Source organism: Anolis carolinensis, chromosome 6 (genome assembly GCF_035594765.1).
Source record: "Anolis carolinensis isolate JA03-04 chromosome 6, rAnoCar3.1.pri, whole genome shotgun sequence".
In the NCBI taxonomy this organism is placed as follows: domain Eukaryota; kingdom Metazoa; phylum Chordata; class Lepidosauria; order Squamata; family Dactyloidae; genus Anolis; species Anolis carolinensis.
Genome location: NC_085846.1, coordinates 27,767,507 through 27,780,700, shown reverse-complemented (window position 1 = coordinate 27,780,700; position 13,194 = coordinate 27,767,507). Strand labels below are relative to the sequence as shown.

At 38.8% G+C, this 13,194-nt stretch overlaps 2 protein-coding genes across 6 annotated transcripts in view; one reads left to right on the top strand and one right to left on the bottom strand.

Moving 5' to 3' along the window:
• Positions 1–12: 12 nt before the first annotated feature.
• On the bottom strand, positions 13–9,700 carry mrpl10 (mitochondrial ribosomal protein L10). The gene is made up of 5 exons (XM_003222485.3): positions 9,549–9,700; positions 6,128–6,297; positions 3,012–3,176; positions 1,514–1,658; positions 13–655 (listed from the first exon to the last, which is right to left on the bottom strand). The coding sequence occupies exons 1-5, from the start codon at positions 9,589–9,591 to the stop codon at positions 408–410; spliced, it is 771 nt and encodes a 256-aa protein (XP_003222533.2). The 5' UTR covers positions 9,592–9,700; the 3' UTR covers positions 13–407.
• A 332-nt stretch (positions 9,701–10,032) lies between these two features.
• lrrc46 (leucine rich repeat containing 46) overlaps positions 10,033–13,194 on the top strand; it is a 39,652-nt gene continuing 36,490 nt past the window's right edge. For 3 of the 5 annotated variants that reach the window (XM_008113441.3, XM_008113440.3, XM_008113439.3), the window contains exons 1-2: positions 10,035–10,472; positions 13,007–13,109. In XM_008113441.3, coding sequence (XP_008111648.2) covers positions 10,463–10,472; positions 13,007–13,109 — 113 coding nt within the window. In that variant the 5' untranslated portion in view covers positions 10,035–10,462. Of the gene's footprint in view, positions 10,473–13,006; positions 13,110–13,194 lie in introns of all 5 variants that reach the window. The other 2 variants (XR_009999769.1, XM_008113438.3) reach the window with 2 other exon arrangements.

The window sequence follows — 13,194 nt, the reverse complement described above, 5'->3', positions numbered from 1 at the left end:
ATACAGAACAGGTTCATTAAAAATATTTAATATTACAGTTTTAGACATATGGCATATTTTTTTTATGCCATATAAAGTTCAGAAGGCTTTATCATAAAAAAAATGTCAGGTTTAGCACTGTATTTCTCTGCTCGTCATTGTGAGTCTATTGTGATTTGAAATATATTTCCAATGGGTTACTCAATTTGCTGGCTTGTTTCCATGCTTTATGGCTTGTCATATAAAACAGTGTAGACATGTGTTATGTGATAATCTAATATTCAGACAAGAATCTAGACTCCAGTATCCCTCATTCATTATCTCTTTCTCGTTCTCTCAATCCAACCGATATTTAAAAAGTCAGTCCTGCCAACTGAACTCCTTTCTCACAAACATGCAATACACAGGTTCAAGTTGAAGAATGTTCATCAAGAAGCTTCCGACTTGTTAGGAGTTCCCATTTCCTTTGATGTATCTGCCTCACTACTCTGCTGTTTAACATATTGGTCCAACAAAGATGCCAAGTGAGCTGGGCCACGCTGCAAAATTGTACTGGTTTGAGATGTCAGGAGAGAGAGCGCGCCCACTACTTCTCCTTGGGCCGTCACCATGGAAGGCAGCTTGGCATAGTTGGTGAAACCTTGTTGGCTTAGGATTGCATTGTCAACATAAACTCCTGGAAGGGTTAGACAAAAAGATGCATGGGTAACATTCACAGAGTTGTAAAATAACACACAAGAGCATTGCTGATATTGCACTGGCCAGTTTTAGATTCAGAATACACACACACACACACACACACACGTGTTGACATTTTAAAATGAAGATTTAAATGCCTGTAATTCTATACAGCAGAGAAGAAACCCACACCCTTCTTTCTATGTGCCCTTTCACACAGCCATATAACCCAGAATACTAAGGCAGAAAATCTGACTTTATATGCTTTAAACTGGGCTATTGGAGTCCACACTGCCATATATTCCAGTTCAAAGCAGATAGCATGGGATTTTATTCAGCTGTGCGGAAGGGGCCTTTAACAACCTTTTAGATATGTAAAGAGTACAATCATTTCATAACTCAGTATTCTCTCCACCAGGCTGAATGTGCCCAAGTTCACTCAACCTTTCCTCATGTTTTGTTCTCCTCATCTCTAATTAACCGAGTGCCCTTCTCTTACCCTGCTCCTGCTTATCTATATCCTTCCTAAAACAAGATGTCCAGAATTAAATGCAATACTCCAAATGAGGTCTAGCTAGTGCAGAATAGTGGGACTATTACTTCCCTCGACTTGAAACTATGGTTTTATTAAAGGGGGCTCAAATATCCTTTCAAAGCATTCTCCCATCTCTCACACTCAAGCAACCTCTTCTCTGTTATCAAAGTGATGGTTTCTCTCAATGCCATTTAAACTCTTCATTGTTCCTCTCTGATTTCTTGCCAATTTCTAATTTAAAAACTCAAAGATTACTTTAAGCTCTCCAGATATAAATTGTATCACATTTGTCAATCCAGAGCAAGAGGTCTCAACACTTACCTAGAAGAACAATTTGTGGCATTCTCTTCAAGATTCTCAACATTTCTTGTGCCTTTGTTTCTGGACTCACCATTAGAAGATTTCGGTCAACAAAGAGAGGCAAGAGGTTTTTGAACTTGGAATCCAAAAGAAAAGGTCTCACAATCTGGAAAAGTGGCAATATAACACCAGTTAAACCACAAAATGGTGTCCCTTCAAGGACCGAAGGCTCTTTTATCTAGCAGAGGTTGCCCTGAGCATAATGGAGAAAGAGGAAATGCCTTCAATCCCATCAGACCTTGTGTAGAGCCTCTCATGACGTCCCAAAGGGTCTGCCAATTCTGTAAAGCCAACTAGAGAAAGGGGGAGGAAATTAACAAAAATTACCTCCCATCCTCCAAAATACAACCCCAAGAAAATATATGCGAAGATGAATTCTAGTTTGGCTCAAAAGCAGCCAAGAAAAGAAGAAATTGCAATCTCTAATTGAACCAAAAGTTTTAAAGGACTGCAGATGAAATGTAATGATTTCCATTATAAAGAGCCTTCAGTTGCAACAAAGACTCAATCTAAGTAAAATAAGGGGTCCCAAACAGCAGCTAGCAAGGGTCGGGAGAAATTACTTCCCCTGGTATGTTCTATAACTTGAGTGCAAATGCTGGTTAGCCCTGAATTATGATTTGATAAATAATTGAGTACATATAGTCTAAAGAAGAACAGACCCTATCAAGAGAAAACTCGCCTTTATCAAAATCTCTTTTTCCTAGAAATTCCTAGTTTTTTTCTGAGAAAATAGACCAGAAAAAAATTAGGAATAGCTTGAAACTTTCCTTTTCAGAAATACTTGGCTTCAAATTATTATTCATTACAGTGTTTTGAAAAATACAACAAATTCCAAACCACACAACATAGTGATAACTTTATTAGGCCAACCAAAACATTGTGCTAGCTTTTAAAACACTCCTGCTTCAGACAAATAGGTTAAAAATGACATAGAGGAGGAAAGCGAGAGCATCAGAGTCTTGGGCACTTTATCTTGTTTGATATGTTTGCTTATGACAGGTGGATTAAGGTGAACATCATCTTTAAATACCATCAAAACACTATCTTAAGCAAACATCCAGACTTCAGATTTTGATATTGCAAAAGTAATCAGAAAATGTTTCTCATTGCAAGGAAAATATCCCATTGTTAAAATGTGTAATTTTGACACTGCTTTGATGTGCCCGCTAGCAAAAAAAGAAAAGAAAAAAAGAGGAACTGCATTAGTTGTAACTCATTGCTAGAAAGGTCTACATTTAGCCTACAGTAAAATTTAATGGTAAATGGACCCTTTCTAAGAGAATGCTACAGCAACATCAGATTGTGCTCTTCTGCCTCCGAGATAAATATCTGAAGACAACACTGAAAGCGTAATTGTTTTCTTTACATTATCTTCTGCATATAGGTTTCCCCACTCCAAAGAATACAGACACCTGTATATTTCACTGCATAAAAACTATTGATATAAAAACTATACCTCATTGGGGAAAAATTTGACATGGATGTTGTGCTTCCGTAGCTGATGCCTCATCAGTATCATGTCATTTCCATGGATGTAGTTATATTGGCAAACAGCAATCATTTTATTCTCAAGGAATGTTTGCTCCACTTGCCGACGCAACAGCCGCGTGTAACCATTTTCCTAAGAAACAGAAGAAATTCTGTTTTTAGTTATTCAGTCTGAAATGAATGAAGACCAAATAAGCTCCAAGTAGATTCTACAGTGTAAGACACATGTGTAATATACAGATATGTAAGATTATAGTTCTAAGTAAAATAAAGTTGCAACTTGATATATTTTAATCATTGCAACAAACTGTCTATATATTTACTTGGGAAACTAGAAAATTGTTGTCTTTTCCTCCTGGTTATATAAAACAATGTTTTAAATCAAGGGAACGAATCATCCAGAGAAACATTAGAACTAAACTGAAATCTACGTTTTTCTGGAAAATGTTCTTGTACACCGAACAGGCAACATCTGATAAAAGTGAAAGGTTTATCACATTGTGAAGGAAGGACCTTGATTTTTTTCTTCCTTTGTGACTCGAATCATTTTACTAAAATATGGATAGACATTTGGTCAAAATCCCAGGTCTTCTCAAGGGCAAAGATTACACTTCTGTTTCGATGGAGATATGTCAGAACAGAATATTTCGTCAAACTAAGAATAAAAGCAGTATTGGCTGTGTGCAGTTGTAATATTATTTTGCCAGTCAAAAGAGCTACAAAACCTTTAAACCTTCAGGCTTTGGGTTGCTTCTGATGCATGAGGCATCTATAGCACTTTGCCTAATCTGATTTTTTTTATTAATTTTAACAGTATAATTCAGAACTAAAATGAAGAAGCAAAATCATAAGATAAAAGCTTCCAAATCCCTGACAGAAAACATCAAACAGTAACTGTTACTAGTACTATCCCAATTCAAACTGTAATGAAATAAGGTAATATTCATAATAAACTATATTACCCTACCATTATAGATGCAATTATAATTTTATCAGAATTACTAGATCTACAAATCATTATATTACTAGATTTCTTATAGCTCAAAAAGTCCATAAATTCAAAAATTATTCAATTCAATTATCCTTTAAAATCCAGGTTAATTTGGATGTTTGGGCTAACTCAGCATCTCTAACAAAGCCAATCTTTCCTCAATGCAGGATCCTTTTCATGTGTAAGCAAACAATGTTCTTTCTGCCTTATATTAAAATATTTGCAATCCAGGTTTTTGTTCGTAGTACCCAACAAACTATTTCTAGTACCACTCCAAGATCTAGCTTTAATTTTATTTGGATTAGCATATGAGTTGTAGACCAGTAGCTTTTTGCTTTCTTACATGTCCCCTGTATATGAAAAGGGGCCTTCTTTTATCCTGATAGGCCCAACATTGATATAAAGCATTTAAAGACATTTTTGACAACTTATTTGGATACCATCTAAACTAGGCCTGGGCAAACCTCGGCCCTTCATGTGTTTTGAACTTCAACTCCCAGAAATCCCAGCCAACTTACCGGCTGTTAGGAATTGTGGGAGTCAAAGTCTAAAACACCTGGAGGGCCAAGGTTGCCCACGCCTAATCTAAACATAATCTTATACACATTTTGAAAGATAATATACAAGCTTGGTCTCTCATTCTGCCCAATGCTAGGGTCTAAGAACAAAACTGAAGACACTGATCCTGAAGCAAGTCCTTTGAAGCTTTATAGATAAAGAGAAAACTAGCACAGTACCCAAAGTGTCAAACTTTGGTGTTAAAATAAAGTCTTAAATCACACAGAAATTACATAATACACATTGCAGTTGATAATGCCTACTAAGAAACTGTGAGAGTATGAGGATTGAATGAAAAGTAATGCTTCCACCTTCATTACTTCAGTTTGGATTGGAATATTTTAATAAATCAAACGCAGACACAATCCTTAGAATGCGCTTTTTAACTACCACTATTCACTTTTCCACATAATCACCAGACAATTGGATACATTTCTGCCAACGATGAACAAGTTTTTTGAAGCTGTCACAGAAGAAGTCGACACTCTGTTTCCGCAACCAGCATTTCACAGTACCCATCGTGCATAGATCTTCTGATAGCCAGGCAAAGCAATAATGTGATAATTGTGAAATGCCGATTATGCTTGACATTTCTCTCTGAGTGATACGACAATAGTCCTGAATCAATCTGTCAACCTTTTGCTTGTGACTCAGTGGTTGCTGTCACAGGACATCCAACTCTTTGTTTGTCACGCAAGTCAGATGTTCCCACCTCAACATCTTTAAACTTACTCACCCAACGACACACAGTACTCACATCAACACAATCATACTTCGCACTTTAACAACACAACCGTTCAATGCTAAGGCTTCCCGCCAAATTGAACTGTAGAGGAGAGTCTACTGAACAAGCCAGTACCTGCCGCATACCAGTACTGCCATCTGTTCAGGAGTTACGAAGGTGGAGGCATTACTTTTCATTCAATCCTCATATGACAAACTGACTGCCTAAATGCTCTGAAGGCATATGACTCCTCTTTATCTTGGAAGTAAAACACAGTCAGGTCTAGTTACTATGTGTAAGGAGGAATAACTAAATGCTGTAGGCTGTACTTCAGAGGAGGGCATAAGCAAGCTACCTCTGATTACACTATGCAACACGATTTTTGTTCCTGGGTTATAAATATCATTTCCTAATTGGTTGTATCATAAAACTTTGAAAAATGTATTAAACTTTTTGCTATAGTTTTTTTATGAATATCTCACAGTCTGATCCAACTCAACATTGTTTGTGGCAGTCACAAAAATGAAGGTTCTGGACTAGAACAACCACTTTCAAAGCAAGTACCACACAATAAAACAAGAAATAACATTTTCAAACCAGGAATAGAAACATTTTCATATTTTGTTACATAGTGTTATTCTCTTGCCTAACAAAGCCCTAGGTAATTAATGAGGTTGCCAACAGGTGATTTGAAAGCACATGCACACACAAAAACAAATATGAGAAATCTCTGACAAATTCACTGCAGCAGACCTTCAGATAACCACAGCCCACCCAGAAGTAAAGGAGAGTAGGTGGGCATTACTATTACCTCCTCCATAAGTGTGGCAGGGGGTTTAATGCATTCTTCAGGGATTGCAGGTTTCGGAGGTATGTATTCTGTCACTGCCATTAGTTTCTGCCGCATAAAGTTCATCTCTCTCCAATGTCGGGTGACAGCTTTGGAGCCATGGCGGATATGCTGTAGAATAGGCAGACAACCTGGAGCAGTAAAAACAACAACAATATGAGCACACAGAGCAAAGATAATCTATTTTGGGAATCGTTTATGACAAGAATGTCATAGACCTACCAGGGGACCTTGGATCGGTCTTTCTCAGCCTGACACACTTCATGCTAGAGAGGACAAAAGCAGACTCATACAAATAGTATATATGTAAATAATAGGGATATAAATGTCATTCATAAAGTGACAAGCATCATAATCCTGTCACACAAATCCATGGGAAGTCCATGTTTCATATACGATATACATATCTGGGGGAAGAATATACTAACCATTGTAAGGATAAGCAAAGGGTATCTAAAATAATTAAGAAAAATGTTTCACCAACTGAGTCAGAAGGAGAACTTAAGTTTCTCAAAAATGACAGCATATTTCTCAACAGACTCAATTCAGTTAAGGTTTATTACTTCCTCTAAGCAATTGGGTAATAATCCATAAAAAGTCATAATAAAGACAGAAGTCCTGAAGGACTTATCTTTGTTCTTAATGCAAAGGATTACAGTTGCTATCCTTTTGGAAATTAAGCCATAATATAGTAAATGGCATGGCAAGATCTTTCCTTGCCACACAAAAGACATACATAGAAAGTTTGATTGCACATTTACACAGGGCAAGTTAAAGGGATTTCTTAGAAATCTGGACTGTCTGTTTCTGGTTAACATTCCTCATGCGTTATTCTGGTTTAAAGATCATTTAAACCCTTCCAAGCTTCATCTGTCTTGTCTAAGACTACATCTATATTATAGAATGAATGCAGTTTGACACCACTTTAACTGCCATGGCTCATTGCTATTGCATCCTGGATGTGTAGTTTGATGAGGTGACAGCACCCTTTGGCAGAGAAGGCTAAACATTTTGTAAAACGATGGCGCCCAGGAGTGCATAGCATTGAGCCAAGACAGTTAAAGTGGTGTCAAACTGTATTACTCCTACAGTGTTGATGCACACTCAGGACCCTTCCACACAGCCATATAACCCAGAATATCATGGCAGATAATCCACAATATCTGCTTTGAACTGGGTTATCTGAGTCCACACTGCCATATAATCCAGTTCAATGTGGATTGTATACAGCTGTGTGGAAGGGGCCACAGTGATTGGATGAATGGTCTGAAAAATTTAAAAGAAGCATAGAACACTATGAATGACACCTCCAACAAATTTACAACCAGAAATACCTTGACAGCAATGAAAACTAAGGCTAAACTTAATAATAACAATAACAACACCAACACACTTTATCCCGCCACCATCTCCAAGAAAGGGACTCGGGGCGGCTTACAAAGGCACTGCAGGGTGCAGCACACAACATAAAACAGTACATGAGCATAAAACAATATCACATAAAATTATAACAATCACTATCAACACATATAACATAAAATAAAATAGCACCATTTTAAAAATGCAGAACATGTGTAGATAAAACTAGTGGCTATCATTTCACAACTAAAGTTGATATTGCAGTTGATGGCTATGGGGATACTCTTTAAATAATTTTACCTCTGATGTTATATATTATTAGTATTGAATTTTGATAGGCAAGACATGTATACCAATTACTTTATGTAGTACTTCTATAACACTATGTAACAAAATTTGAAAAATGTTCTGTTCCTGGTTTGAAAGTGTTACTTCTTGTTTAATTGTGCGGTAATTACTTTGAAAGTAGTTGTTATACTCCCAAAGCTTTATTTTTGTGGCTGCCACAAACTAGGTTTAATGGGTTGAGACTCGAGATATTCATTGAAAAACTATAGCAAAATGTGCTGTGGGATGTCCCACAAAAACAAAGTTTTGGCAGTTTAATCAATTTCCCCCATGTTGTTATAACAGAGCCAATTAGGACATGACATTGATAACTTAGGAACAAAAATCGTGCAATGTTTTATATGGTTGCTCTTTTACATTATAATGTATTTATCTGTGTGAATGCGAATGATCAATGGGCCAGACATTAATACACGAATGAATAAGAAATATCTGGAGGAAATGAATTAAATCCGATTGACTTAAAAGTTCTTGTTGAACTGATGACAATACCAGGAACTCCATAAGATTCTATTAGGCCCCTATTACATGGATGAATAAAATCTCACATTATCTGCTTTGAACTGAGATCTATGGCAGTATGGACTTTTTTTCTTTTAAATTTTTATTGAGCAAAATTTATATAATAAAAGGAAAATGTTTTCAGGGAATGAAGGGATAGGAAAGGGAGAAGAAGGGGGAATGGGGGGGGGGAAGAGAAGGGGTTGGGGAAGTAGTGGAAGGAGTAGGGGTGACTATTGACTTCCATTCTTCTTCCTTTCGTTCAGTTTCTTTTTCAGCCTAACTTGGTCCAATCTCTTTCCCTTTCCTGTAACTTTCATTTTTACTTCTTGATATATTCAGCTTTTACGTATTCTTCCAAACTCGACCAGTCTGTCATCTTCAAGAGTCTGCCCGTATTCTTCTTTAACAAGAAAGTCAATCCATGTCTTTTATTTCCAGAACTTTGTCTAACCACTGTTCCTTTGTTAGTATAACCTCTGTTTTCCAATACGTAGCTAGAGTTATCCTTGTCGAGGTTGTAAAGTATATATAAAGTTTGTCTTTATTCAAATCTATCATTCTGTCTGTATCAGTCATTCCTAGTAGATAGAGCTCTGGTTTTATTGGATACTCTACATTCACTGTGTATCATTTTCCAATAATTATGTCTACCACATATGGTAATATGATCCTACGTATGACTTGCATTTCCAGCATTTATTATCTAAATTTTTGTACATTACAGCTAATTATTTTGGCGTTATATACCAACAATGTAACATCTTTAGCCAGTTTTCTTTCAGATCAGACTTTGACATTCCAGTTCAATGCAGATATTGTGGGATTTTCTGCCCTCTGGGTTATATGGCTGCGTGGAAGGGCTCCTAGGAAAGGAATATTCAGAGGTGGTTTTGCCATCTCCTCCCTCTGAAATATAACAACCTACAGCACCTGGTATTCATTGGTGAGCTCCCATCCAAGTACTAACCAGGGCTGGCTATGCTTAGTGTCCAAAATCAGACAGGATCTGGTGCCTTTAAGGCGTTTAGACCCTAAAAGGACAATGCCTTGCAATTCAAGAAGCAGACATTCGATCCCAACGAGGCTGAATGAAAACAAAACATATACAGAGTGCAATTGTTGATGAACATTAAAAGAGAAAAGAATAATCCTAATATTAATCCATTCTTACCAAGTTTCCAAACGCCTTTCCAAGAGCTACTGAAAGCCGCCATCTTCAATGGGGAAGAGGAGTATTATGGGACAGAGAGGATAAAAGAGGCCGCCTCTATTTTTGTGGGGGGGGATTTAAAGGGACAGTCACCATATTTCCACACAGTAGAAAGGATGCAGTCTGACATCGCTTTAACAGCTACGGAAATTCTTGGAGTTGTAGTTTGGTGGGGCACTAGCACTCTTTGGCAGAGAAGGGAGGAGATCTTGTAAAACTACAACTCCCAGGGTTTCATAGCTCTGAGCCATGGCGGTGAAAAGTGGTGTCAAAACTGCAGTATAGATGCACCATTCCCCCCAATATTTTTGAGCCTTTTCCCCCGCCATTTTTATTTCTCATGGCCTTTAGAACAGGCTTAGGCAAACTTGGGCCCTCCCTCTAGGTGTTTTGGACTTCAACTCCCACCATTCCTAACAGCCTCAGGCCCCTTCCTTTTCCCCCTCAGCCGCTTAAGCGGCTGAGGGGGAAAAGGAAGGGGCCTGAGGCTGTTAGGAATGGTGGGAGTTGAAGTCCAAAACACCTAGAGGGCCCAAGTTGGCCCAGGCCTGCTTTAAAGGCTTAGAAGCCATCCTTCTCAAGCTGTTGCTAGGCAACGCAGCACAGGCCAAGCTTTGAAAGGGAGCCATACACGTCTCTGGCAAAAACCCTGCAAAGAAAATCCCATTTGTTTCAAAGAGCGGCCCATATTCTACAGCCAAGTTATCTTTTTAAAAACCTGCCAGATCTAGTTTAGGGTTTAAAACCGTTGCTGCTGCAATTCTAGAACCATAGTTAGGACAAAAAAGTCCAACAGCCCTAGGTCCCTTCCCTTTCTGAGGTTTGCTTTCTTGTTTCTGGGAGCTGGCTCCATCCTGGTGACCTTTCCAATAGTCATGAGAAGCGGTGAGTAACATCCAAAGGGGCCTTCTATGGGAATATTTTTGTATAGCATTTAAAAATACGTAAGGTTTTCTTTCTTTCCCTTGACATTAAGTCCAGTCCTGTCCGACTCTGGGGGTTGGTGCTCATCTCCATTTCTAAGCTGAAGAGTCAGCGTTGTCCATAGACACCTCCAAGGTCATGTGGCCGGTATGAATGCATGGAGCGCAGTAACCTTCCTGCCAGAGTATCTATTCATCTACTCACATTTGCATGTTTTCAAACTGCTAGGTTGGCAGAAGCTAGGACTAACAGAGGGCGCTCACTCCGCTCCCCGGATTCGAACCTGCGACCTTTTGATCTGCAAGTTCAGCAGCTCAGCGCGTTAACATGCTGCGCCACTGGTGCCTCGTACCTTCATGTTATTCTGGACCTGTAATGCACACTATGTGGGGCTGCCTTTGAAGATGGCTCAGAAACTGCAGTTAATGCAGAGGCCAGCAGCCAGATTACTAACTGGAGCTGGTTATATGGAGCCTACCATTCCCCCATTAAAGCAGCTCCACTGGCTGCCGATGAGTTTCCAGACCCAATTCAAAGTGCAGGTTACCTATAAAGTCCTATACAGTTTGGGTCCAACCTATCTTCGAGATCGCATCTCTTTCTATGAACTGGTACGGGCTTTAACTGGAGCAGATTACTAACTGGTACAGGGCGCATTACACCAGCCCCACTGGCTGCCAGTCTGCTTCTGGGCACAATTCAAAGTCCTGGCCTTGGCCTATAAAGCCCTAAACAGTTCGGGCCTATCTTATCTGTCCAAACATATCTCCCCCTACGAGCCTGCCCAGAATATAAGATCATCTGTGGAGGCCCTACTCTCGATCCCTCCTCCTTCGCAGGAACACTTAGCAGGGATGAGAGACAGGGCTTTCTCAATAGTGGCCCCCAGGCTGTGGAACTCCCTCCCCAGTGACATCAAATCTGTGCCCTCCCTCATCGTCTTTAGGAAGAAACTAAAAACCTGGTTGTGGGACCAAGCCTTTACTCAACAGCAATAAGAGGCATTGGACCATATGTGTAATGAAGAATTGACATTGGATTGGCCTTGGATCGACGCTTTCAGATTGTGTGATTTTAACTGTTTTACTTGCAATGTTTTAATCTGTTTTTACTTGAGATGTTTTAAATGCTATGGGTTTGACCATTTTAACACTATGTTCATTGTTTGTATAGTATGTTGTAAACCGCTTTGGGTCCCCTAGGGTAGAAAGGCGGTATATAAATGATGTAAATAAATAAATAAAATAAAATGAATTTAAGATTACTGAGGAGGCCCTCCTCTTGGTTCTGCCTCTGTCTCAAGTGTGATCGGTGGGGACAAAAAAGAGGGCCTTCTCATTAGTGGCCCTCCGACGTTGGAATCCCTCCTAAGGGAGATTAGGCTAGCCCCCACTCTCCAAGCCTTCCGTATACAACTGAAGACATGAGTTTTTGGCAAGTCTTTGACCATGTTTAGAATCCCTTTATTAATATATTTGAGGACCTAGACTCTAGAGATTTTTCACCATGCACTTGGTGAGACTGAGGTCCCTTCCACACAGCCAGTTAACCCAGAATTGCAAAATCCCACAGTATCTGCTTTGAACTTGGTTACCTGAGTCCACACTGCAATATACAGTGGAGTTTTGCTTATTCAACATAAACGGGCCAGCAGAACGTTGGATAAGCGAAAATGTTGGATAATAAGAAGGGATTAAGAAAAAAGCCTATTAAACGTCAAATTACAGTATGATTTTACAAATTAAGCACCAAAACATGATGTTTTACAACAAATCGACAGAAAAAGCAGTTCATTACAAGGTAACATTATGAGTAATTACTGTATTTACAAATTTAGCACCAAAACAATTGAATCTATTGAAAACATTGACTACAAAAACGTTGAGGCAGACTCTGTTGGATAATACAGAACATTGGGTAAGTGAAGGTTGGATAAGTGGGACTCTACTGTATTCCCGTTCAAAGCAGAAAATGTGAGATTTTATTCAGCTGTAAGGGGACTGATATTGATTGCAGTTGCTTTATACCTGCAGCTATTGCTGCATTTTATTGATCCTAACCAGGAGGGTTGTGTGATGTTTACCAGTATGTTGGTTGTTACTGCTTTTGTGTTATTATTTTTGCATTTTTTTATTATTGTGAACTGCCCCCAGTCCCTCTGGGAGATAGTGATGGGGGTAGAAATAAAGTTTATTAAGTATATTATTATTCCACACAGCCATATAACCCAGAATATCAAGACAGATAATCCACAATATTTGCTTTGAACTGGGTTATCTGAGTCCACACTGCCATATATTCCAGTTCAAAGCAGAAAATGTAGGATTTTATACAGCTGTGTGGAAGGGGCCTTAATCTGTGTGACCTTCCCACATTCCCACCCAGTGAATCCACTGAAAAAAATGTACTTTTTCCAACTTACAAATTCAACTTAAGAACAAACCTACACAACTGATCATGTTCGCAACTTGGGGACTGCCTGTACTTGTTTTCAGAGAACTCACAGAAATGTTCCATTGAAGGAGTGTCGTTGACAAAATCCCTCATTGCTCGGAGAAACCTGGCTGTGCCAATGGACGATGAGACATTGGAGAATATGTAAGTATCTTGTGAGGATTTGAACTGAGGCTGAGCTTTTGTTAAGGGTACTGACAATAATGGAGAGAAATACAGTGTTGACAGC